Genomic DNA, 26,427 nt, shown 5'->3' on the forward strand with positions numbered 1-26,427 from the left:
TATTTATATATCCAGTCGCAGACAAATTTTGAAAGCTTGAACTGAAGCATCAGACAATTCAATTGAAACTGACGAAATTCGGTGACATGATCCAAGTTTGTTCACACAATCAACTAATGGAATCGAAGCAGATGTAAGACTACAAAAACGAACTACTAAAACGCATGAAAAATTCAAATCGAAGATAGATTGTTTTTATCTATTTATATAACTACTACTAGTCGCTGTAGAATCCTTTTGTGCTCTTCTTGGCCTCCTTGTTGAGCTTCTTGTTCCTCCGGCGGCGCCGGTCGGCCTCCTCCACCCGCCGGACAGAGCGCTCCAGCGTGTCCACCCGCTCCGCCAGGGCTCCGATCAGAGCGCACTGCTGCGCGCTCCGCTCGCACAGCGCCGCCACCATCTCCATCAGCTTCCTCGCGTCCAGCCCGTCGGTGGACACCGTCTTCTTCTCCTCCTCCTCTGCCGGTTCTTGCTGCCGCGGCTTGGGCGGTGTAGGGTCCTCCTCGACGGTGGAGACGTCGCCGTCCCCTGTTGCCACCATCTCCCACTCGCCCTCCGCCTCCGAGGCCTTGTCCACGTCCGCCACCAGCTCGGTCTCGGTCTGGACGGCCTTGTCGAGGACGACGGGACTCGCCACGTCGACCTCCATCGCCGCGGTTTCAGTTGCCACGGCGGTAGCCAGAGGATCCGCAGCCGCAGTGTCATCCTCAACCGGCAACTGCGGCGCCATCGCTTCTTCCTGTGCATCTTGACCCTCAGGCGCATCGGCGGCCACAACTACCGCGGGCGCGGGCGAGGACTCGAGCGCGTCGACGGCGTCCTGGAGCGCGAGCACCCGCTTGGCGACCCGCCTGCGGTACTCCCGGGCGCCGCGCACCCCGTCGAGGCGCAGCAACAGGCGCATGAGCTCCTCCCCGAGTCCGACCCGCTTTCTGGCATCCGCGCGCAGCGCGTCGGCCTCGGCCGCCATCCTCGCGGCCACGGCGTCCGCCTGCCGCTCCACCTTGCGCACCTCACGCACCATCCTCCTGGCCATGTGCCCGCGGGCCGCCGCCTGCACCCTCACGGCGGCCTCCTCCGCCGACGGCGCCGGCTTCTTGGGAACCGCCGGTTTCGGCGGGTCGGAGTCGGGGCCGGTGACCTCGATCTCGAAACTGTCCGGCCCGCAAGCGGGCGGGCTGGGACGCGGCGTGGTGGACTTCCGCGCGGCCGGCTGGGTGGCGTGGACGCCAGGGAAGTAGGAGGCGTAGTCGTTCCACGCCGGGGCCCTCCGGCGGGCGTGTCGATACAGGCGCTCGCCGTCCTGGAAGTAGGCGTCGGCGGCGGAGGGGTAGGCGTCGTATCCGCCGTAGGTGGAGGATGCGGGGTAGTAGTAGTCGTAGGGGTCGTAGCCGAAGAAGGACGACATCGAGGACGGACGATCTGTTGTCGAGGTCGGTGTGGTTGACTGTTTTTTCGCACGATTTGGTTTCTTGTTGTTGCGACGGGAGAGGAGAGGAGAGGGGGGAAGGTATATATATACGAATACGAGGGGCGAGGGAAGGTTCCAGAAGCCGTGCGAAGGCCGGTTTCCTTTTTGTTTTTAGGAGGGAGTCCGGTTTGCTTGGGGCGGGGGAGAGCCCACAGGTGGTTTCTGGAACAGTCCCGAAGATTGAGGCTGGGACGGGACGTGGGTATGCGGTACACGATGATGTGTGGGCCAGGTTCGATACTATACTAAGTTCGTTTTTCCTAAAAAAAATCTATCCAATCTAATTTCTTCTTTAAAACTAGCAAAAGCACTCGTTCGTGCGTGCGTACGGTTATTAATTTGGGGCATGCTATACTTTCACCGGCTCACCTTTTTAAAAGATCAGCCGCAACATACACCCTGTTGCAGAAGGTCTTGTTGCAGATTTTTTTGTAAATTTTTGGCTTGTTGCAAAAAATATCTGTAACTCAGATTTGGTTGCATTTTTTTCTCAACAAGGGTCTTGTTGCAGAAAATTTCTAAAAATAGATTCTGTTGCAAAGCACAAACCCGTCGTAAATCATTGCAACATCGCATATGTTTCAGAAACACAATCCTGGTTGCAGTAACGTGTTTGACAAAGATACAACCCTTATTTGGACACGTGTCACACAAAGAAGGTGGCAGACGCGATCACTGCTATCCGCTGGATGATGGTAAGCTTTTTTCTATTAATTTAATAATAGTGCAACAAATATATAACATTTTGATGAATTGAATTGAATCGGTCAAATTCAATTGATGCCGATACGGGCTAAATCGAAAATAACAACAATATTGCAAAGCCGACAAAAACATGATCAGACACACTAAAAGATGCAGGTAGGAAAAGATAATTGCTACTTAAATCATATCTAATCACATAATAAAGATGAATAACTTCTGCCCCATACGTCATGGCTATTTTGCACAAAAGTCCCCGCGTTCTTGAGTATTCAACCCGCAGTCTCATTTTAAATGGGTTTCTTTGAAAACATTTCGTTTTTGCAAAATAACATCTTATCATTAGGATTATATCGACTTTCTCGACTCCAATCGCTCTTAGAATGCTTTATTTTTTATATTTTCTATATTTCCTCCTCAATACCCGTCGGTATTGCATGTCAGATGTGCCATTGCTTATAGAGACAATCTTGAATTTGGGAACAAAGATAATGGGTGCAGTAAGAGAAGAAAGTGAGTTAAACGTTAACAAAAATCCGCAATGCTATCTGACGTGCACAAGGATCCTAAGGGTACATATTTGACATGTTTGATAATACTGCACCATTAGAATATCTATGTTTTCGAGCATGATTCTAAGGCCTTGCATTCTCCCGCTGCAACACACGGGCTCTTTTGCTAGTGTTGTAAAAAGTACGAAAAAGAAATCTTAAGATGTGGTCACATCAATCAATCAATCAAATATACTAGAGGCTAAAGCGTTCCACCGGTGTTCACCAACGGATAGTTGTAGTCGGTTGTTTCGTTTAGCATAGTTTATGTTCTGATGTTATTGTTTTTTTTTCCGTTCGTGACAGGGTGCCGATAGAGAAGACATTTGTTCTGAGAGATGGATCTTCGGTGCGTGGTTGTGGTGTCCTTGTAATTCCCGGCCTTGGTCTCAACTTGTGAAATTATTGCTATGGCGTTCATATGGGACAACCCACGAACCTCTTTCTCGCTCAGCTCGATCCCCTTCTCCGCTCGCTTGCTTAGCATTTCTTCCACTCGCTCTGCTGGTATCTTATGAAAAGTCGGCTATCAATTTTTATTTGAAACAATATGTTAAATCAAAATGTGTCATGATTTTTGATATCTTGGAATTTTGAAAAAAAAAGCAAACTAAAAAAGCATGAATATTTTAAATATTTAGGGATTTCAAATATTTATGGATTTCAAAATTATTTGCAAATTTTAAAATGTTCTTGAGTTAAAAAAATCATGAATTTTAAAAATATTCATTCATTTTATTATTATTTATGAATTAAAATATGAAACAAATTTTTAAATCTGAAAAGAATAGAAAAATCAGAAAAAAAAATAATTATAAGAAAAAAATAAACAATGACCTCAACCAACTATCCATCATCTTCTTGAAGGGATCATTGCAAAAAGAGTTTCACCATCATTACCGAAGAAGGAAACTTGAGTACTCAGGTATGGGCATCATCCTTGCCTTGTTACAAGTTTGGGGGATGTACCCCGGTACCGTATCATCATCTTTTAACCATTACTATCTATCTTAGTTCGATCTTTAGTTATTTCATGATCTGAAAAAAGTATAATATGAAGTAGTTTTGAGTGTCTGTTTCGTGTCAGCGCTATTTATGTAACCGGCGATGAGAGTTTATTTAATAAGCTGTAGTATGAGTATCTTTCTTTCTTACTTTACTTTCTTGCACCAAACTTTGCAATAATAATTTCATATGTTTATCCCATGAGAAATATTGACTTCACATAAAGGGATATATGTAAGAAAATCTGTTGGGAGTTAACAAACATAACATTTGTCATTCAAACAATTCATAAAATAATAAATAAGGGAGAGATATTTCACATGAAAATAAACTATGTTGGACATTTTTATGATTGTGAACATTCATTAATTATTTTCAAATTTGATCAAATAGTTGATATTGAACAAGGAAGACGACGTAATGAGTTATGCTTATGTATATTTACGTAGAAGGTATACTGCCATGGATTCTCCAACATGTGGTGTTTGTTTATAATCTTTTGCTAACCAAAAGAATCCGCACTAAGTAGAAATACTATATTTTTTGATAATATTTTTTTATAACCAAGTAGAAATACTATTTATGCATCCAAATACACTTAAACCCAACTTTTTATCATGAGAGTCCATTATATCTACCTATGAACTGAACATGATCCTTCAAATAAGTTGTCATCAGTGCAAGTAATAAAAATTGTTTCTAAGTATGTATGATCTTTAATTGGAAAGAAAAATAATATTTGTATGATCTTATGATGGTGATGAAATAAAAGCGACATACTACTTAATAAATGTTACCATCGTAAGGGACAGTATAAAGTGACGTTTCTTTGCAATAAAGTTTGCACATCCGAAATCAAAAGTGCATGACAGTCTCTGCTTCCATCTGCGAAGGGTCTATCTTTTATTCTTCAAGTTTATTTTTATGCAAGAGTCAAAATATCTGCTATTCCAACCTCAATTATTCTCCACTTGGTAAGCAACATGAGATGGGGAAAGATCCAAGCATATATATCGAGTTGAATATATATGATCATGAGTTAGTATTGTTGACAATTTATACATATGGTTGTATGTGCTTTGTTGGTCGTCATTACCAATGGACATGGACACTGGTGCATGTGTTTCATTTTCCTGGACAATGTTATCGACAGAAACAACAACCATTTGTCTCCCACGGTAGGCTTGATGTTGCCTCTTCGGATGTTATGCATATAATTGTGAGCATGAACATGAGACGCATGTTTTTTTATTACTGACAGGCAGATAAGCACACCGCTTCTTATAACTTCTGACTGAATAGGCTAGCGGATAACTGTTCTGAAAATTCTAATGTTGAATAATGTTGCCCCGCTGCTAGGGCATGTCAGGCTCCTGGACGCCCGCTAGGTCGATCTATGCAGGGATGCTAGGTCGATCTATGTAGGGATGCTAGGTCGATCTGTGCAGGGATGCTACAATCTTGAAGGACGAGGCCTGGCGTGGTGGTGACCCAAGGTAGACAGGCTGCTGCGTGATTGGGTGACGGGAGCCGATTCCTTTGGATTTTCTTATTTGTTTGCGATTACAATGCCGTGAATGTAGGGGACGTCGTTTTGGTTTTTGATTGAAAGATTGTGAGATGATGGAGTACGACCAGTCATTGAAATTTGCTAAGACCACACCGTGGAGGTGTTAGATGAATGATGGCTGTTAGATTGAGTTTTTTGGACTTAATCATGAGATGTTGATTGGTTGGTGTGTGTTGTGGGGCATTTAATGGGATGCGCGTAGAAAAGTTTTTGTTGGCTTGTTTATTAATAGCGGAGAAAAGTAAAGAAGCAGGCTCCAAGCCCTAGCTTGCTGTTTACATGGTTATCCCGAGCAAATTCAGGCTGGTAATAACCAAATTTTGTCCATTGGTCAAATATTATTTTGTTTTTAACCTATACATCAACTCAATGGATAACCAAAAATGTCTTTTTGCAGGGCGATAGTTCACATAGACATCAGCCATACTCATACAGGGCCTTAGTGCCCGTCATCTTATAATTGGTTGCAAAACTCTAATGTATGTCGATCAGTTTTCAAAAAATGTTCACAAATTTGAAAATATATGGAAAAAACCCTTTTGAGCTCAAGCTCATTTGAACCCGCATGAAAAGTAAAAAACAAAAAACAAAAAAAATCAAAGAGTTTTGAATTATTTTTTGTGCCGAACTTTGACAAATGTTTTAAATGCTTGTAAATTTTCATCATGAGATCACATTTGTTAAAGGCACGGCAAAACAAGAAAACATAGTAGGTGTTCCAAAATGCTTTCGAAAGTATCATTTTCAGAGCATCGTTTTTTTTGCCAAGTCTTCCTCGAATGTGAGCTCATGATGAAAATTTCGAAGCATTAAAAACATTTGTCAAAGTTCACCAACTGTTTTTCAGAATATTTTGTTTTTTCTTGCTTTCACTGTTCATGTAGGTTCATTTGAGCTTGAGCTCAAATACTCCACATCCCCATATTTCAAAAAATGTTCACATTTTATTTTGAAAGAAAGTCATGATTTAAAAAATGTCCATGGATTTTCAAAACATGTTCCTGAATTTGAAAAAATGTCTCCGAATTTTAGCAAACGACCACATATTCAAAAAAAAACGTGATATGAAGAAATCTTCATGAAATCAAAAGTGGTTTGCGATTCAAAAACCATTTAAAAAATGTTAATTCATTTTAAAAATGTTGGCTAAAGAAGTGAAGACAAAGGAAAAATATATAACGAAATATGGAAAGAAAAAGGAAAAAAAGAAGAAGAAAGAATCGAAAAAATACAGGAAAAATGATAAAACTTTTTTAGGAAGGTTCAGATACCTCCGAAAACCGGAAGGGCGAGGAGCCTTGCTAATTGGGCCAGACCCATCATCCGCGACGAACTGGCCCCAAGAAGTTTGGGCCTTCACAGGCCAGCAGAACGACCCAGAACCGCTCTGGCTAACTTTACTTGACCTCGGAGCCCTCCTCCTCCCCTCCCCATCGCCGACCGCCATGGCCGCCGACCCTAGCTCCGACCACGCCAACGGGGCCCCGGCCCCGGCCCCCGCCCCCGCCGCCGACAAGAAGAAGTCGCGCGAGAGCGACCGCCGCCGCCGCCGCCGGAAGCAGAAGAAGAATAAGGCGCCCGCGTCCGACGCTGCTGCCTCGGACGCCGACGCGGCCGCAGATGCCGACGAGGAGAAGCCCGACTCCAAGCCCCCGGTAAGTGGACGCGCGCCTGGCGCCCCTAGGATTTCTTCGGGTGGGGCTGGCGACGGTCTCTCTGACGCTCGCTTGGTTGTGCGCGCAGGTGGAGATCGAGGTGGAGTACGTGCCGGAGGAGCCGGACCTCGCCGACGGCCTCCTCGCCGACTTCAAGAGCATCTTCGACAAGTTCACCTTCAAGGAGCCCCCCGCCGCCGAGGTACGGGAGCCCGTCGATTAGCAAAGCAAAACCCTACCTATGTATCTCTCTCTAGTTCTAGGCGCTCCACAGTGCAATCTGAATTATTCTGACGAGTAGGGTTGCTGGTGTTGTGCTGGCAGGATGGGGAGAAGAAGGACGAGGCCGCCGATGCGGCGAAGAAGGGGTCGGGGTCTGACTCGGACGACGACGAGCAGGAGACCCAGCAGAAGAAGAAGGAAGGGGGCATCTCCAACAAGAAGAAAAAGGTTTGCCTCTCTCTCTCTCTCTATGTGTCTCTGCGTGATTGTTGAATTACCTGTTCTTTCATGAGCTGTTGTTGTGGTTTCGTACAAGGCGCTAAGCGTGAATTTTGCTGTTTTGGTTTGTGCTTTGTAGCTGGAGCAAAGGATGAAGATTGCGGAGCTGAAGCAGATATGCAACAGGCCCGACGTTGTCGAAGTAAGCCACCCCCCTCCTTTTCTTTTGTTGTGAACCAGGTGTGCTGGCAGTCTGGTGTCCCCGGATTACTTTGAAAGGATGTATTGCACAGCATCCTATCCCACCGCACTTGCCCGTCTAGTGTTTTGCATTGCCATAGGTTGGCAATGCTAATGTGATCTGACCACTACCAATGATCTCTAGTTGATATAACTCAAATTGCACTCGGAACTTGTTTAAAGTCGCGTACCATTGTTATCTGGTCATGCAACTCTAAAAGGTTATGTTAGGCTGGATTCCTAGAGAACTGCTCTAGCAACTTATACCATTACCTTATATTGATATAACTAAAATTACATTGAAGAATTTGTTTCAAGTCATGTATCATTCTGTTCTGGTCATGCAGTTTCCATTGGCTGCAGCACTTTGTTAGCGAGGATGTGTTTGAAATTATGTAAGCTTCCTGTTTTATCCGAGTAAATAATCCGTAGTAAGGTTCACGGCAACTTAGGAACTTTATCTTAGGCTTGGTTGCTAGAAAAATGTGCCAGCAATGTACTCCCTCTGTAAAGAAATATAAGAGCGTTTAGGTCACTATAAAGTATTACTCTTACACTGTAAAGAAATATTGAGGGAGTATTTCTCTTATTAAAGGCCATGACAGCTTGTGTTGGTGGTGTGAACATAAGATGAGATAATGTCACTAAACTATTTGTTGTGTGCAATATTCTTTAACTCATTGCCATTAGCAGTGTTAAATTGTTTATGGATTAGCTTCAACTGATGCAATTATGCTCCTCCTGCCAGGTTTGGGATGCGACTGCATCAGACCCCAAGTTACTTGTCTATCTGAAGTCTTACAGGAACACAGTACCTGTCCCAAGGCACTGGTCTCAAAAGAGGAAATTCTTGCAGGTTTGTAATACATGTACCATGAATAATCTTGTTCTGCATAATTTCGTAATGAGTACTTGGATGCACCTCTGAGAAATAAACCACACAATCATAATAGTGTTGTTAGTAGTGGAGTGGTAGGCAGATGCAAACAGACCATCAGTTTTCTGCGAATAAAAGTGTTGGAGCATCTCCCTCAATTAATATCTGTCATTGAACAAACACTGCATGATTTCATGTCTTGTTACAGATTTTTTTTTCCAAACAAACATAAGGGCAAAGGGACAGACTTAATATGCCAGGCCCGAATTCACTTAATGTCGAGCACACTTGGGGTTTATCCTTGCATCATCGAAAAGTGTAAGCCCATAACTGCAACTGTTCGGGCCAGCACGGATATGCTAGTGTAACTCATTGCAAAGTGCCATGGCAGTACCATGGGGTGGGTCTTATTAGGAGAGGGGAGGGAGCATAAAGTCGATAAGGTTTTTCCCCTCCCTCTTATACAGATAATTAATTCTTGCAGGGATGCTGCAACTTCCTGGGAGCAAGGTCTTGGTGGTACCGAACTTGAGTGACTACTGTAGTATAAATGCTAAAGTTATTTCATCTAGTTGATTCATGCTAGGCATCTCCTTGAAGGAGATTTTGGTCTATCTAGGATCTTTGACTTTGGTCCTCCTTTGTTTGCGTATACAAGTATATCACTTGCCTTGCAGTTTTTTTATATCTCCAATACATGAAATTATGCTTTGCTTCATATTATCTATATCTTGTCGAATAGATTTGACATCACCATGCTGTTTCTTTCAGGGCAAGAGAGGTATTGAAAAACAACCGTTCCAACTTCCTGACTTCATTGCTGCGACTGGAATAGAAAAAATAAGACAGGTATCTTAATATCTTGGTCCTTTGTAGCAATGATATGGACATTGTATCTCCGTTGTCAACTTGGTAACTTTGGGAGTTAGTTTTGTTGGCACTATAATTTTTATTCCGCAAATGGGCAAGATGGACCAACCGTAAGTAACTTTCCAAATGCATTTTCAGGCATATATCGAGAAAGAGGATAGCAAAAAGTTGAAGCAGAAGCAGCGGGAGCGTATGCAGCCAAAAATGGGCAAGATGGATATAGATTATCAGGTCAGTTAATTTCTGTTGAGGCCAATCTGAGTTGCACGTAGAAGCACACGCATATATATTTGTGTTTTCTACATAATGTGCAAGATGGATACAGAGCACTTCTCTACATGCATATCTGGTTTGCCAGGTGCTTTATTAACTGCCACTTAGGCACTAATATTGATAGTGTACACGTGAAAATATCATAGCTGATAAATACGATGTGTTTCTTCCATATGTTCAAATTTTAGACATGAGTTAACTTCTGAATGTGCAGGAATGCAAGTCTCACTGTAATTTTCTTGTGTGCAGGTTTTACATGACGCCTTCTTCAAATATCAAACAAAACCCAAATTGACTAGTCATGGTGACCTTTACTACGAAGGGAAAGAGTTTGAGGTATTTTTTTTTGCTTCGTTCTATTCTTAATGTCAGAAACAGAGATAATTGATAATTGATAATTGTCTGGGACATCCATATGTCTGTTCTCAAACCTCGCTCACCAAGAATAATACATGTATGAACTCAACAGGTCAAGCTTAGGGAAATGAAACCAGGTATGCTATCCCGAGAACTTAAAGAAGCTCTTGGTATGCCAGAAGGTGCACCGCCTCCATGGCTTATAAACATGCAGGTATTGTTCTTTTTAAGAAGAAAAAACTACAGGCAGCTGGTCTTCTGCTTGATTGATCTCTTGTTGTTGGCCAACTGTATCAACTGACATCAAATAATTTTTGGCAGAGATATGGTCCTCCACCCTCCTACCCTTCGCTAAAGATTCCTGGTCTGAATGCCCCAATTCCTCCTGGTGCTACTTTTGGTTACCGGCCCGGGGAATGGGGAAAGCCTCCTGTGGATGAGGTAATTTACAACAAATATGCTTTCCATGGGCTTGGCTGTAGTTAAATGCGGCTTCTGTGATGAAGATAAATTTCTTTCCTGATCTAATTTATTTGTTTTGGCTAACAGCATGGACGCCCCCTCTACGGAGATGTTTTTGGTATCCTACAGCTGGATGAACCTAATTATGATGTATGTTTGATCACCTAATTTTCCTTGAAATTGAACTGCAGCTCTACCAGTTAGTTAACTGTTGTGTTTCATTGTATTCTAGGAGGAGCCTGTTGACCGCAGCAAGCATTGGGGAGACTTGGAGGAGGAAGAGGAAGAGGAGGAAGATGACGACGAGGAAGAGGAAGAGGAGCTAATGGAAGATGAAGACATGGAAGCTGGCATGCAGTCTGTCGACACCATGTCAAGGTTCTTTCTATAATAATTATTTGATGACTAGCTTAGGTTCTTCTCTAAAAGAACTATTTTATGACTCCTCTTCTTTTTCTGTTGATAGCACTCCCACTGGCGTGGAAACACCTGATGTCATTGATCTCCGGAAGCAACAGAGGAAAGAGTCTGAAAGGCCAACAGATAAGCAGTTATACCAGGTAAGGGCTTAGCTTCAGTTTTGTGGCATTTCAGGCCAAGTATTGTTATGTGGATCTTTAGTTTGTCTTATTGCAGTTCATAACCAACAATTTGTTCTTTTTCATCTGAAGGTTCTTGAGCAGAAGGAGGAGAAAATCGCACCAGGAACCCTCTATGGATCAAGCCATACGTATGCAACTATAATACAACATAGTCACCTCTACAATATTTTTTGCAATGGATTCCTGTTTCAGCCATACGGAGAACTCATTTTATATCAATAATTTCTGATGGATTCCTGTTTCAATCATATGTGGAACTCATTTTGTATGTTGCTATTTTTGCAGGTATGTGGTTGGGGCACAGGATAAAGCTGGGGTTAAAAGGGTGAGCTTTTACATTCCTTGCACCAAGTATACAAGCATTTCCATACCGTGCATGCTCGATGATTCATTGACACACCTCTGTGGTCCTCGTTTGCAGGTTGATCTTCTCAAGAATCAAAAGTCTGACAAAGTGGACGTCACCATACATCCCGAAGAGCTCGAAGTTATGGACGATGTTCTGGCAGCCAAGTAAGATCACTTCTCCCTCGCGTCTTCCAAGCTTTGCCTGTCAGTAGCAAACGTTAACGCCTTCCCTTTAAAATGATGAAACAGGTACGAAGAAGCCCGTGAGGAGGAGAAGCTACGGAACCAGAAGGAAGATTTCAGCGACATGGTGGCGGAGGTACGTTAACGAGCAGTCTTCTGTGTCTGTTGAGCTAGAAGCAAATACCAACTTTCATCGAGCTGAACCCTGTTTTCCTCCCATTTCTGCAGAACGCGAGCAAGAGGAAGAGGAAGCACGAGAAGGACGGGAAATCTTCCAAAAAGAAGGACTTCAAGTTCTAGACGGCCTCGTTTTGTTACGGTTACTCTTCCGTTTTCCCAGGAGGAGGATGTTTCCATTTCTTCCTGTAGCCTGTACTCTAAATTAAGCTGTGTATGTATACTTAGCCTCTGGCAAATGTTGAAGTGCTGGATGAGAAGACCAGATGAAAAAGGAAGTGAAGCTGTGGTCCATGCATGAGAACAACTTGTGATGTTAAATGTAACAGCTAGCATTAATCCTTTGCTGTCATGAAGAGTAATGATAAGTTAAGTGCTGAATTGCACATTCTGAAACCTGCAGGTGAAGCTGTATCATTGAATCACTGTTTTGTACTAGTACTCATCTGAGAAGAGAGCTATGAGTGTTGGGGAATAAGATGCTTTAGGGCATAGTTTTCCTGGACAAATGAGGCTCTTGTTGTGAGAGATGAAGGTGCCATCATATTTTTAAGCGCTCACAAGAAAATGCTATAATTGATATGTTCTGATGTGTCTAAATAATATTGCTTGTATGGCTAGGCTGTAAAAAATGCTTGAGATCAAGTTCGATTCCGTCTTGGCTCAAATAATGTTTGACATGGAAAAAAATGAGTTGAGTTGCCCATAATAGTTGGGTCGAAAAAGGCTGGGTTTGGGCCAAGTCTACCTTGCTAGACTAACATTGGAAATTGCTTTCGGATTTCAGGATCCATGGAGCCCTGATTTAAAAAAATAAATACAATTATCATATTTCCAAGTTCTAAAAACTGACACAAGAATCTAGGGATGTATATTACATCTCCGTAAATTTGCATGTAAAATGACAAAAAGGATTCATGTCATTTTATATTTTTTACAGTTCACACCAAAGCATATTTGATCATGAAACTTTAGATAAATGTAGTGTACATCTCAATTTCATGTATATTTTCCTAGAGTTTTTTGAAACATCATAATATGATTTATTTTTTTCATTCTTCATTTAGAAAAACGATGCTCCATGGAGCTTGGGGGCAATAAATCCACTCTTGTCTAACGTGTGTAACTGGCTGGATACATTTGTACTCCCTCCATTTTTAAATATAAGTCTTTTAAAAGCTTTTACAAGGGGATTACATACGAATGTATATAGATATACTTTGAAGTATAGATTCACTTATTTTGCTTCGTATGTAGCCCTTAGTATAAAATATCTAAAAAAACATATATTTAGGAACGGTGGAAGTATCTTTCTAGCATGGACAAGTCAAACTACCGCTATGTCGGCTTAGAGATAGTTATTTCTTGCTGATAATGAAAACGGTGCAACTAAGCTATTTTCATCTCCTTTGTGCCTCCACCAATCTCATGCTTAAATCGAATGCTTTTAGTGGTGACTAGTCATCGCTGTCGCTGAAACGGTCTATTGCCATTCGAAGGAGTGACTTGTCAACTATAGTTGAAATGCACTCTATCGTCGCTGTCAAGTCGATTCAAGCTTCGGATCTTGATAGATCAATTTATTCTTCTATAGTTAGAGAGATTAGACACTTTTATGTCTCTTCATGATTCCTGTGTTACCCATGTAAATCACAATCAAAATAAGGTTGGCGATAGCTTAGCTAAATTTGTTAGACTAGATGGTAGCTTGCTTAGGACGATGACCTGGATTGGTACTGGCCCGATAGATTCTTTACCACATGTGGTATTGGTAAATTTTTTGTCATGTAATGTTAGTAATTCTCCTCCCCGCAATAGTACCGCTACTCTCGTCTACCTATTTTAAAGGTGAGTCAAAATTCAGTGGTCGTAACTATCAACTCTGAAATGTTTCTATAATATTCTTTTGCTATGCCATCTGTTGTCATCCTTCCAGGAGAAACTCTTCCGGAGATGTGCATGAAATACATGTGTGAAATTCTGAGAAAGAATTCATTCTATGGTTTTGCGACAAATCATTTCATTGTCTTCGTTGTTCTTATTTCAACTCTTTCAAAGGCTAACTTGCAGGAACCAAACTCCTTAGAATTCACTGAGTCTTCTTTATCATTTTTCTTCGATCGAATAATATATCAGTGAAAATCTCTCTCTCCTGAAGATTTATTTCACCCCACTTTTTTACACTAACACATGCAGGATATTAGGACTTACAAATTCATCAGTTTAATGCATACACTCAGGGGACTGCGTAATTAATCTTCGGTTATGATATTAGACTTTATCTTCCACATTCTATCGGTTACCCTTTATCTACTCCTTGGCGCTTTCTATTTTTTCAACAATCATCCGAAAGGGGGAGATTATTGGTGCAATATCTTGCCCCCTTGTGTTTTGGAGATTATTGACAATAATAGTAAGGGACTCGTTTGTTTGCTAGTGCACACAGAGAGAAATAGTTCCTAGAGTACAAAGAAGAATGCTATATCCTATCATGAAGTTCGAAAGACTTCACCAACTTATATCCACGTTGCAAAGAAGAAAGATATACAATTTAAAAAGAAATTGTACCAAGAATAATGTTTCGAAGAGTTAACCCCTTCAAATTATTGCTGATGCAAAGCAATATTCATTCCGATGTCCGAAGAAGAATGATTGCAATCGAGGAGATTTGAGACGAAGCAGAGGTGTGGCATTGGTTTCACTGTTCTTTCCTATTTTTAAGTCATAGGATCATTGTAATGTTAAGAGGGGGTATTGGTTCTCGATGCTTAAATTTGTTGTGATGCTTAGCCAAAACCTATGAAAGTTTGAGAAAAATTTCTTTGTGCTCCGAAAGATTACTCGATAACCATGGACAATGTTCTTCTGGGCCGTGAGAGACATCTCTCAGACCGAGGAGTTAACATTCTGTGTTCCTCAAGAAATGTTATCGTTGCGCTCAAATTCCGAATGTTGGAAATGTGTCGGTTAGCCATTGGCCGGACCGCGTGTCCTAAATGATCATTTCCCATCTAGGAAGGTCGCGGCTATAAATAGCCATCCCGCTTTTGTTGGCTGCTTCGCTTAAGATTCTAAGAAGATTGATTGATAACCCCTCTCGAGAGGTTTGAGTTTAAGATTCACCGAGAGAAAATCAAAAGCCTAAACTTAGATAGTGGTTGAGAATCACCATAGATCTAAGTTAGTGTTCTTGTACTTATTACTCTTGAGAGTTACAAACTCTCTAGACAGATATGTGTCGACTTGAGTGTCGAAGAGTAATTATCTTCACCAAGAAAGTCTTAAACAACTAAGAGTAATCGAGGTTCACGAAAAAGTCTGTCGAAGGTTTGGAGATCACGATAAGTATCTATCCCGAGTGAAATCAACCCAAGTCTAATCAACTAATTCATGTTGAAGGAGAATAGGACAGAGATAGGTTTTCTCCCGTGTTCAATCATAAGAGCCTCCAACTAGACGTAGCTCCTTCACAGAAGAGTGAATTGGTCCACAAAATCATGTGTCGCCATCGAGCACCACCGGTTCATTTTATTCAACTGCATTTCCTTCAGTAATTTACTTTCGTGCTCTGCGTTCTCATAGTTTTCTTTGATCAGCTATCTATCTGTTATTGCCTATCTGTTAGTCTATCTGTGTCGTGTCAAAGTATGGTTATTCATTGTCCTTATATGTTGTTCATCGTGCTTTCCTTCTGTACTACTATTTTTATTTTGAAAGATGTGTGCTATTATACTCGGAAGATTATCATTTCCTTTTTTGAAAGGCTTGATTGATCTTCGCCTCCACGAGCTTCCTCGTGCATAATCCTATATATTCTCCTTCGGTAGTACTCATATATCTTTTCGGCTGCATTGCTTGGGTCAGGTCTAAAGTTTCGGATTATTTTTTAACTGTCCCATTCACCCCTCCGATCGATATACTCTCGGTCCTAACACTCTGATATGTCTCCAACATTTCTATAATTTTTTATTGTTCCATACTATAGGATGTTTATGGTGGGTTACGCCACCAATCACAGTTGAAATTCTTGAAAGTTGAAATTGTTAGAAATTCTTCGAATTTTCAAATTCCTCAAAGTTTGCAAATTTCTCAGAAGTTCAAATTCTTCAAACTTTTTCAACATGTGTTCTTCATTGACTATATACTTATATATGTTTATATGTGAGCTTTCAAAGTCCACAACATTCACTTATTGCTATAAGTCTTCAAACTGGGTTTTCTTCCAAGTGAATGTGATCGGACCCGTTCCCCCTCTCAAATTCTTCATATGCATTCTAATTGAACTCGTTCAAAGTCTTCACCGAGTCCTTGTCAGCTGAAGAATTTGCGGACAAGATCTTTAAAAATATATTATCAATTTTTTTCGGCCATTGCCGCTCAAACCGCTCCCACTTTCCATGACTCGATAACCCACGATCCCTCACTAACTCCACATCTTTATACGTGCATGACAGATGTCGCATGGAGAAGAAGATTCAGGGGAAATTTGGTCCAAAAACTTCAGACGGGACCGTTTTCACCTCGGCTATAAATACGTCTTCACCCCCTTACATTAACTCTCTTCCTCTCGATCTCATTCTTCACCGCTCGAAGCTCAAACCTAGCGCCGATGCTAGAAATCATTGCCACCGGAGAGGAAGAATTTCATTGCCTCGACCTCCCTGTCGTCGTACTCCCGCTGGTCGCGTGCATCTTCACTCCTCCGCCGCCATAGGTGTCTTCTGTCACCGAGTTAGGGAGCAGAAGATCTAAACTAACGAACTTCTCCTCCACTTCTTCGTGTTCGTCGTGTTCTTCAGCAAGGGTAATTAAAATCTAATTTTGATGCCCTTGTAGATCTTTGTGTTTTCATAAAATCTTCAAAAAGTGCTTATTCCTCAACAGATTCATCATATGAACACCTCCTACGCTTAGTTCGCTTGATTTATTTCACTTCATATTTTTCTTCAAAAAATTCCTCAACTGTGTGAATTTTTGGATCTACACAACTGTGGAACCTAAGTCAAGAACACTTAGCGAAATTCTTCAAGACAATCTCTATAAGTCGTCGAGGAGTTTGAGTTATTCGAAGAATATCGACCCCTAGAAATGAATGTCTTCAACTGAAGACTTTGATACTTTCCTGAAGATTTTGAAAGTGAGGAAATTGGTGTGTCCTTAAAGATATTGATGCGAGGACTTTGAAGTGTGAAGACTTTTGTTTTCGTAGTTTCATTTTCTTTCTTTTGAGTCATAGGAACACCGTACTGTTAAAGGGGGTCGAGGTAAAACTAAGTAAAAGTTTCGAAGTGATGCTCATCTCAAAGCCTACACATGCCCAATCCTTCGAGTGAAGCCTTTGGAACTCTTTTACAGTTTAGTCAATTTTTTCATTGACAGATACGAAGATCTTCTGGTCTGTGAGGAAATTGCTCTAGATGAGAAGTTAGGATTTCGCCAGTGCGAATTGCCTACAAGTGAGGAACATGAGAGACATGAGGACTTTCACAGCTTGAAAGTTCCTACCGTTGCTGCGTCGCGCGCCAGCTGTCCCCAAACCTTATCCACATAAGAACCATATCATTGGCGCATTTATGTCAAATCTTGTCGGAATTGCTCCCCGACTATAAATAGCCGCCCCCTAACCACTAGCTGGTTGGCTGCTCCGAGAAAGAACTTGACACTTGTCATTTGAGAGCATCCCATCGTGTGAAGACTTTGAGAGAAATCATCAATAAGGAAAAAACCCAAATACCCAAACAAAACCCAAAAACCCAAAGTGATTGAGCGTCATTGAAGAGATTGTTCATGTGTGGAACCGAGCTTGTTACCTTTGAAGACTGTGCATCTTTCAGGCGGTTAGGCGTCACTAGCCTAGAGCATCCAACAGTAAATTATGGATTGTCGAGTGACCAAGTTTGTGAGGGTTTGGAACCCTGCCCTGAAGACTTACCACGAGTGTTGGGCGAGGACCCTGTGTCCTTAGCTCAAGGAGAATACGGTAAGGACTAAATGTTCTGGGACTGTGTGTCCTTTGATTTAAATACCAAGCCGCTCCAAACCAAACGTACGACTGTCACAACAGTTGGAACTGGGTCATCAAATCATTGTCTTCACCGAGTACATGGTTCTATTTCCTCAACCATTGTATTTCATCATTTACGTGTTGATGAAATTGATCGTTACTGTTTGAAGAATTTTGTTGATAACTTTCACAATTTTCTCATCTCAAATTCTTCACATCACTTGTTCTTCACATGCTTATCCTGGTCATGCTACTCATGCTAAGTGTTTGTTTCATTCCATCATGATGAACATACTTTTGTCATGTTATGCATACGCCTGAGTACTTATTCCGCTGCAAGTAGTTCATTACTTAGCAATTTCCTGAGAGGAAAATTCATCAGTGACGAATTCATAAAAATCGGCTATTCACCCCCCCTCTAATCGATATAACGCAATTTCAAGACCAATAGGTTGGCAGTTTATCTGTACTTACAATCCAAATATTAGACTTGAAGCGAGCTGAAACATATAACATTTGTACTAAACTTTCATACTTATTTTATAACATTATAAAATTTGTAAGACCTATTTTTGGAAGCTACACCACACACACACACACACCATACTCAAAGTAAACTGTATCATGTAGCCACAAATTTTTTATTTTGTCCTCAAATAATGTTTCTTAAAAACATGTTGGACCCTTTAAACATTAGAAAATGAAAAAAATGATGTTATCTCATAGCGCCATAGATTATTAAATAAAAATCACGCCAAATTATAGTGTATGTATGTGCGTTGTGGTGCATATTTTAATATTCTTAAATATCTCAAGATAGATACATAAAGCATACAATTTTACAAATATCCCAGACGTGGTTTCTACTAATAGCTATATATAGATATAATATAATATATAATGATTTTATGTGAAAATTATCATTTAATAGCTCGCATGATGCTTTAGCTTTGGTCAAATGTAGTTTACATGTTTATGTTGGTTCAATAAAATGTTGGGCAAGTTGTGTTTGAATTGAGCTTGTTATTGAAATGAGATTTATTTTAATAAGAAACCACATATTAAATTGAAAGTGCGTTTAGTCCTTGATGGTATTTTGGTGTTAATGACAATGTGGTTAGCGAGACTAATGTATGTTATGAAGTTTATCTAAGGACATTTGGCTCTTGATGAGTTTATATGGAGTTGGTTGACACCCACTCCAAAATGTTTTATATGGAGTTTTTTTGAGACATAGGATGGTCACACTGTTAAGCGAAGTTGAGGTGATTGCACGAGAATGGGGATCATGCATAACAAACATACCAAGGCATCCCATTCTTATTGTAAGGACAACAGGTTACAACACTCCTAATTTAACTCCATGAACATTTCATAAAAGTTATGTGAAGAATTTTTTACACTGCATAAACATTTAACACTTTAAATAAATTACGTAATAAATGTCTGATATATATATATATATATATATATATATATATATATATATATATATATATATATATATATATATATATATATATATATATATATAGCAGATGATATTCATGATGCATGACGTACAATCCACGATACATAACTTTCCAAATTTTACTTGCATGCACTATGACTAAAGGCAATGATTGCTTTCTAAAAAACTATACTACTGATTTGCTAGCAATGATTCCTTTCTGAATAAAAAGTGTTTGTATATACGTTCTGATTTTTTTCAGGTATTAGATATGACCAAATAATACAAAACATCGTTGCAAATGTTTGCATGTATATTTACAATGTATATTATGCATTTTCTGAAGTTTTAATTTTCAAGGTATCTAGTATTAAAAAAATTAAGGCAGGGTCACACATTTTAACACTAATATTTCTAGACAAAATAAGGTGACAAAATAATACAAAATGTCATCATAATTATTCTTTACTTTTAGGTATATATATGATGCATGTTGATATCCATGCATGATTTTTTTCCTACGTACATATACCCACACATAATTCTTTTTAATTTTACGTATGTGCGTTGCATGCCTATACTCACACATGATTTTTTTGTTCGTTAATGGACCTAAGACATCATTCCCCCATACCCTTTTCCAATACATGCATGATTTGGAGATGTACACAAAGTTGATATACTTTGAACAATACATAACCCAAGAAATGATATAATATTTTTGAATACACGTAAATTATTTTGAGACGTACCCATAAATCATATTGGAGATACACCCAAAAATAGTACTCCCTCCGTCCGGAAATACTCGTCCTAGAAATGAATAAAATGGATACATCTATAACTAAAATAAGTCTAGATACATTCATTTTTAGGACAAGTATTTCCTGACGGGGGGAGTATAATTTACATATACATAAGATATTGATTAGGTATATGAAAACATTAGTACGTGACTAGGTATACTGTTTGTATAGGCATATATAAATTAGTATGTGACTAGCTAGGTATATGATTTACGTGACTCAGTATGTGCAAATACCTAAGATGTTGTACGCACAAAAATTATTTATTAATACAAGTATATGCCTTGAAGACACACCGACAAAAAGATTACGTACATATGTGGGTAGGTATATGCTCAATAATTTATTTCCTAACTATCTAATACTGGTATTCGGTACCTACCTACTAACGAAATTATGTACATACACGGATACATATATACCCGGCTACCTAAAATTTCCCTAAATATATACCTGGCTATGTAACCATATCCGTACAAAAGTATTTTTCTATTGGGACAAAAGTAAACTATACCTTTTATACCTAAAATGATGATATACCTAAGTATTTAATTATGTATATGACTTCCTATTTTATATAAGAAAAAAGAAGTGTACATATAAGAAATAAAGTTGGGAACCTACATGGAACATGCATGGCACGATCATTAATTGCTGATTTTTTTCTTCACCTTGTTTAATCTATGCATTAAGTGTCCATATCAATCAATAATTAGTGATAGTTATTTCCTAATAAGGAGCTAATGAGTTGACCCATTATTGCTAATACTAATTACACATGCACACATCTCAATGTAATCCAATATTCTGTAGGCAAGATGCTTGGGCACCTAGGTGTCCCAAACGGACGTGTGTATATATATATATATATACTAGCAAAATGGCCCGTGCGTTGTCACATAAGGAAAAAAACATAATCTCCAATGATGGTGACCATGTTATGTTCACATATCATCGCTTGATTTAGAAATTTTATACACAAATGCAAGAAAATGTTTCTTATTTTAAATTTATATAGGACGTTTTTACATGGGCAGGCACAGTCTGGATATTCTCCCAGCGTTTTTACATGTTGCAAATAAAGAAATGGATATTCTCCCAGCGTAATATAGGACGTTTTTACATGGGCAGGCACAGTCCAGGATTTTTCGCTTTGTGAAACATTTTTATTACTTACCGGTGGCACGGTGGGTAATTTATGCAAACTTTACGGATAATTTTCAAGATGGACGACCAAAAACCATATTTTCTTTATTATTATAGGGGGAGATAAAACACCTATTGCTTCTGTGGTACGTCATTAAAATTTCTTTTTAAATTGTTTTAAATTACTCAGCAATGCCACCTATAAATTATAAAAAACATTTTACAGGGAATCGTCGCATGGGTCGGCCCAAGCATAGGGACCAGCTATACTACGCTCTGCCAGCTGGAGAAGAAACAGAACGCCCATTTGGGCCAGCCCATGGGCGGGGGCCTATTTATTTTTATTATTATTATTTTTTATCTGTCCCTTTTTATTTTTTCTATTTAAAATAAATCAAAAAACTTTTTAAATTCAAAAAATTATACTCCCTCCGTTGCTAAATATAAGACCTTTTAGAGATTGCACTATGAATTACATACGGATGTACATAGACATATTTTAGAGTATAGATTCACTAAAATCATGTAGTCTTCTAGTGAAATCTATAAAATGTTTTATATTTTGAAATGGAGGGAGTATATATATAAATTTCTGATAAAACATAAAATGTTTGCGAATTCAAAAATTGTTCGAGATTTCTGTAAAAATGTTTGTATATTAAAAAAAATCGTAATTTGCGAGAAAACATTCGTGAATAAATAAGAAGTCCATCATTTTGACAAATTTCTTTAATGCAATTAAAAAATGTTTGATAATTCAAAAAGTGAATTATTTGCCAATTCGCAAGAAAATACTTGAAAATAGTTCGTAATATCAAATATTGTTTGGAATTTTAAAAAAATGTTTATAAATAGTAAAACATGTCCTTGATTTTAAAAAGGTTCCCAAATTTGTAAAAATGTTCACGATTGATCGAATGTATGTAGTTTAACAGTAATGCTTGTGAGTCTTTCCGATTATATACCAGGGTGAATTTTGAAGAATAAATTATCGGGGTGGATCGGAATATTATATTATATTTAAAAAAATGTTTCTTAATATTCAGAATTAATCTTTGAGTTACCACGTTTTTTGACAACTATGATATTTTAAAAAAAATATGAACATTGTTTCAACTTGTGAATTGTGAATAAAATTAAAATAAGAAATATTTTCTTGCATTTGTGAACAAATTTTCGAAATCATGCGATGAGATATGAACATAATGTGGTCATCATCATAAAAAATGGTGTTTTTTTTCGTTGTAACGCACGGGCCCTTTTGCTATATATATATATATCCATGATTTTTGCCAAAATCAATTTTTTTTAAATCCATGATTTTTGCCAAAATTATCGTTTACCTTTGAAATCCCTGATATTTTGCCAAAATTCGTGAACTTTTTTACTTTGTGTCTTTTGAATCCATGAAGTTTTTCAAAATCACAAACCTTTACCTTTTTGCGATTTCTCGGATTTTCTTTTGCTTTTTCTAAGAAAGCATCGTCGTCGCCTTTTTGTTTTCAGTGGATGCCATTCCTCAGCTTCGTTTGACCTTGGGACGAGCATCCCTTAGTTTTTCTTAATGAAGCCGTGATACTGGGCCGTGCGAAAAGGCAGGTATGTGAGCATCTGTTCTGCTAGCCGTCGCTTAAGGCGCCGACTAGGAGGTCTCGTCGTGACTCCCCCCAAGTGTGATTCAAGTTGGGTTGATCCACTTTGACGTTTTCCACTTGTTTTTTTGCTAACCTGTTGAAGCTTCAGCGATCGTTTACAACAACACCTGGGGCCCTAGCTTGCTGCGGGGGCTTAGCACTAGCTGTTGATTAGTCTATGAATAATCTAGTGATCGCTTGTGACTGCAAACCAACCGTGGATGATATCAAACAAGGTCTGGAATGTCTGCATATCACAATCTTCAAGGAAATAGATAAAAGGAGGGGAAGTTTTGCTAGATGCGATTTCATATTTGAAGGCCGAGCAGCAAACTAGAAGGCACAAAAACTTGTAAAAAATATATATTTTATTTAATCCGGGTCACCAGTTGTGGCTTTTATACCCGCATGCCACTGGTTGTATCCCTTTGATCTATGCTTCGAATTAATAAAGTGTGGGGATCCCTAAAAAACCTGTTGAAGCGTTCTTTGTCGGTTTTTAGCTTTTATTTTTTCCCTACTATTTCATTTGTTGCATTGCTGCAATGTCTTATTTGTTTTGCTTTTGTTTTGGTTTATTTTCTATTGTTTCGTTTGCGTGCCACTCCGGTGTTCTTTTCTTCAGTTTTTCTGTTGCGTATTTTGCTTCCTTTTTATTAGTTTTATTTTTGTTTAGTTCCTTCCAGTTATTTTGCCCTTATTTTTTTCTACACCAGGAACCTTTTTTAAGCATTTATTTTTAATGCATGTGAAATATTTTCATTAAACACGGCAACCATTTTAAATTGACAGTGAACATTATCTAATACGTTGATATTTTTAGTATATGCTGTATCACTTTTAAGTAATTGTTGAACATTATGAAATATACTAAACATTTTTTCATCCATGCTGAATATTTTCCAAGTAGACATTCATTTTTATGTATTTGTAATTTCTAGAATATACAAAAGGCAGATAACAATAGAAAAACAAAGCAAAATTTATAAATCTAAAATAACCCCTGCATAGGCATATGTTGGCACATTACAGGGTTGGCCGTTTGCACCCCGCTCCAAGTGCAGCCTGTCTATTTGAGGCAAATAGGGGGGATTTTGATCTTTTATCACATTTTATCAGGGATTTGATGATTTACCATACGATTATGTCAATGGCAAGTGGACCCGACCCCATCCGTCAATCTTACGGGGGGTGGCAAATGATCAAAGTGAAAAGTAAAGTGTGGGTTAAGATCATGTAGGGTTTTTTTCTCACCAGTTTTCGACAGTTTTTCTCTTGTCTTGGCAAGACAGGTTTGGTTCGGGTTTTGTTTTCTCAAATCCATGTTTTTTTTTCTCTTTCAGATTCGTTAGTATTTTTCAAATTAATGAATGCCTTTTCAAATTCGTGAACTTCTTCATATTCATGGACCCTTTTTTTTAGAATAATGGTGTACATTTTTATGTGTTCCAGGATTATATCCGAACTCATGAACGGACCTGAATCTCTCTGGATTATATCCGAACTCATGTTCGTTTGGAGACATTTAGGGCAGGCCGTAGTGGGCCGGTAGGCAGGGCCTGATGGGAGCCGACACGGCCCGTCTCTTGGTCCCGTCGTCCCTTGTTTGCCCGGTCGCCGCACTCGTCCCCGCAGCGCCGTCGTCCTCCGCCCTCCCCTCCGCACCGCCGCCACTCCGTCAGGTCTCTCTTCCTCTCCCTCTCCCCCTCTCTGGAACCTCGTGCTAGAACCCTCTCCAACTCCCGCCCCTCTCCCTTCTCGTAGCCGCAGCTCCTGGAATCCTCGCTTGCTTCTGCTTCTCCTTAATCTAAGTGTCCTTCTCATTGAGTATGAACCAGATTTGTTCCTTTCGTTCAGGCGTCGGTAGTGACTGAGGTGTCCTGAAGCTGAATCGGACCTCCGCCTCCGGCACCTGGCGAGACATGGCGGCGGCGGAGGCGAAGGAGGTGGACATGAAGAAGATGGAGCTTATGAAGGAGGTATTAGGGCCATCTGTACCCTCCCCTGATGGATGTTTCTCTACATTACATTGATGCAGTCCTTGTTCTTTCGATTTCTTCGACGACAGTAAGAGATGTACTTATATAACCTGCATGTGTGTGTTATTCGGTTCAGGTAAGAGCGCACCAAGTGGCGATTGGGGAGCTCAACAACCTGCCTCCATCCAGGGTAAGTATATATATTATCCCTCCTCCTCCTCCCGGACCCGGGTGAGCTATTTTTACGATAAATTTCTGCGTGAATTTGGGCGATGCTCGATTGGGCTGTTTTAGTGTGATGGCTTGATACTTGCTAGGTAGTAACAACTGACAACTTACCACCTGTCTGATTGCACCCAGGCCGCGTACCAGAAGACCTGCAACATCTTCTTCCGCAAGGACATCAAATCCGCCGTGGCGTCCCAACAGAGTACGGTCGATGCTCATCACTCGCTTTTCTTGTTGTGGTTGTTGTTGTTGTTGAAATTGGTGGTGTTAATTGTTGTCTTCTTTTATTTATGTGTGCATCATTCATGGTGATAACATGATTCTGCTTTCTCCAATTTCTTATTCAGAGCAACTTGATACTGCTAAGGCGAAGCTGCAGAAGCTGGATCAGGCATGAAGGTTCACCACAACAAATTTGAAACTGTGACTTGTGCTACTTCATTCATCCACCTCTGCGGATCAATCCTCTCTAATCAAGTGTCTTAGGAGTACCAGACAACGTGCAACTTATATATATATATATAGCTTTCTGTGTAATAATGGTGTTGTTACAAGCTGGTTGCTAGTTTATGAGTGCGAGGCGAATCATTTCTTTATGAACATGGAGAATGGATATGAGACTATAGTGCCATCTTGCTGTGCTTTGACAATTGCTCTGTTATCAAAGTGGTCAGGTGGATTACTAAATTCAGGTGGAGTCTTGTGTGTGACTTGTCATTCGGTTTAGTGCTGTTAACTGATCTTTCATTCCATCATCCGATTGCCGGTGCACTGCTACTGATGGATGTGATGAACCAAAGCAACATTTAATTCTCCTTTTAATGTTCTGGATGGTGTCCTTGGATTATTGTGAATCCGATGTTAAATGTTGGTGCTGTCTGTAAGAGTTGTGAACTGCAAATTAAGCTGGTAGTGTCAGTCTGAAACATGTGAGTGAAGCTGTATCGGCAAATTATTGTGTTGTACTCACCTAAGAAGAGGCATCAGGGCTGGGGAAGAATAAGATCTGATGAGCTTTAGCGTCTTAGTGCAGGATTTTTTCGGGCTAACGTGTCACATGAGAGATGAAGGACGCATCGACGAGAAGCTCCTCGGAGTTCTGCCCAGAGAGACGAAATCGTACATTTGTCTGTCTGCAAACTGGCCCGACCAACTTGCAGTTCTGTGTTGTGTTTCTTTGAAAGGTCAGTTCTGATGTATGCCAGTAAGCAGGGAACACACATTCAGGTAGGCGCTGTTTCAATAGTATTAACATACTGAACTTTGTAGTGTTAAATTAACAGCATCTTTAAATGTATCAAATCAAAGGCATCATGAGACAAGTGCTGCCAGGGCAACTTCGCAAAACTCTCGAAAAAACATGCCTTGTCAGCTAAACTATCAATTACAGGTGCCA

At 39.9% G+C, this 26,427-nt stretch overlaps 3 protein-coding genes across 3 annotated transcripts; 2 read left to right on the forward strand and 1 right to left on the reverse strand.

Moving 5' to 3' along the window:
• Nucleotides 1-42: 42 nt before the first annotated feature.
• LOC123406151 (cilia- and flagella-associated protein 91-like) lies at nt 43-1,479 on the reverse strand. The gene has a single exon (XM_045099629.1). It carries the CDS (start codon nt 1,406-1,408, stop codon nt 218-220), a length of 1,191 nt encoding a protein of 396 aa, XP_044955564.1. The 5' UTR covers nt 1,409-1,479; the 3' UTR covers nt 43-217.
• Nucleotides 1,480-6,693: 5,214 nt separating this feature from the next.
• LOC123401254 (splicing factor 3B subunit 2-like) lies at nt 6,694-12,180 on the forward strand. Its single transcript, XM_045095004.1, is given in 20 exon segments — nt 6,694-6,954; nt 7,043-7,156; nt 7,279-7,404; nt 7,535-7,597; nt 8,384-8,443; nt 8,446-8,491; nt 8,997-9,031; nt 9,284-9,361; nt 9,521-9,613; nt 9,905-9,991; nt 10,125-10,226; nt 10,334-10,453; nt 10,562-10,624; nt 10,707-10,852; nt 10,941-11,034; nt 11,146-11,204; nt 11,362-11,401; nt 11,498-11,589; nt 11,674-11,743; nt 11,836-12,180. Coding segments are annotated over 20 exon segments (1,770 nt in total). The 5' UTR covers nt 6,694-6,744; the 3' UTR covers nt 11,908-12,180.
• Nucleotides 12,181-24,395: 12,215 nt separating this feature from the next.
• On the forward strand, nt 24,396-25,718 carry LOC123401777. The gene is made up of 5 exons (XM_045095630.1): nt 24,396-24,506; nt 24,682-24,803; nt 24,940-24,993; nt 25,164-25,233; nt 25,379-25,718. The coding sequence occupies exons 2-5, from the start codon at nt 24,747-24,749 to the stop codon at nt 25,426-25,428; spliced, it is 231 nt and encodes a 76-aa protein (XP_044951565.1). The 5' UTR covers nt 24,396-24,506; nt 24,682-24,746; the 3' UTR covers nt 25,429-25,718.
• Nucleotides 25,719-26,427: the final 709 nt, after the last annotated feature.

Source organism: Hordeum vulgare, chromosome 6H, assembly GCF_904849725.1.
Source record: "Hordeum vulgare subsp. vulgare chromosome 6H, MorexV3_pseudomolecules_assembly, whole genome shotgun sequence".
Classification (NCBI taxonomy): Eukaryota; Viridiplantae; Streptophyta; class Magnoliopsida; order Poales; family Poaceae; genus Hordeum; species Hordeum vulgare.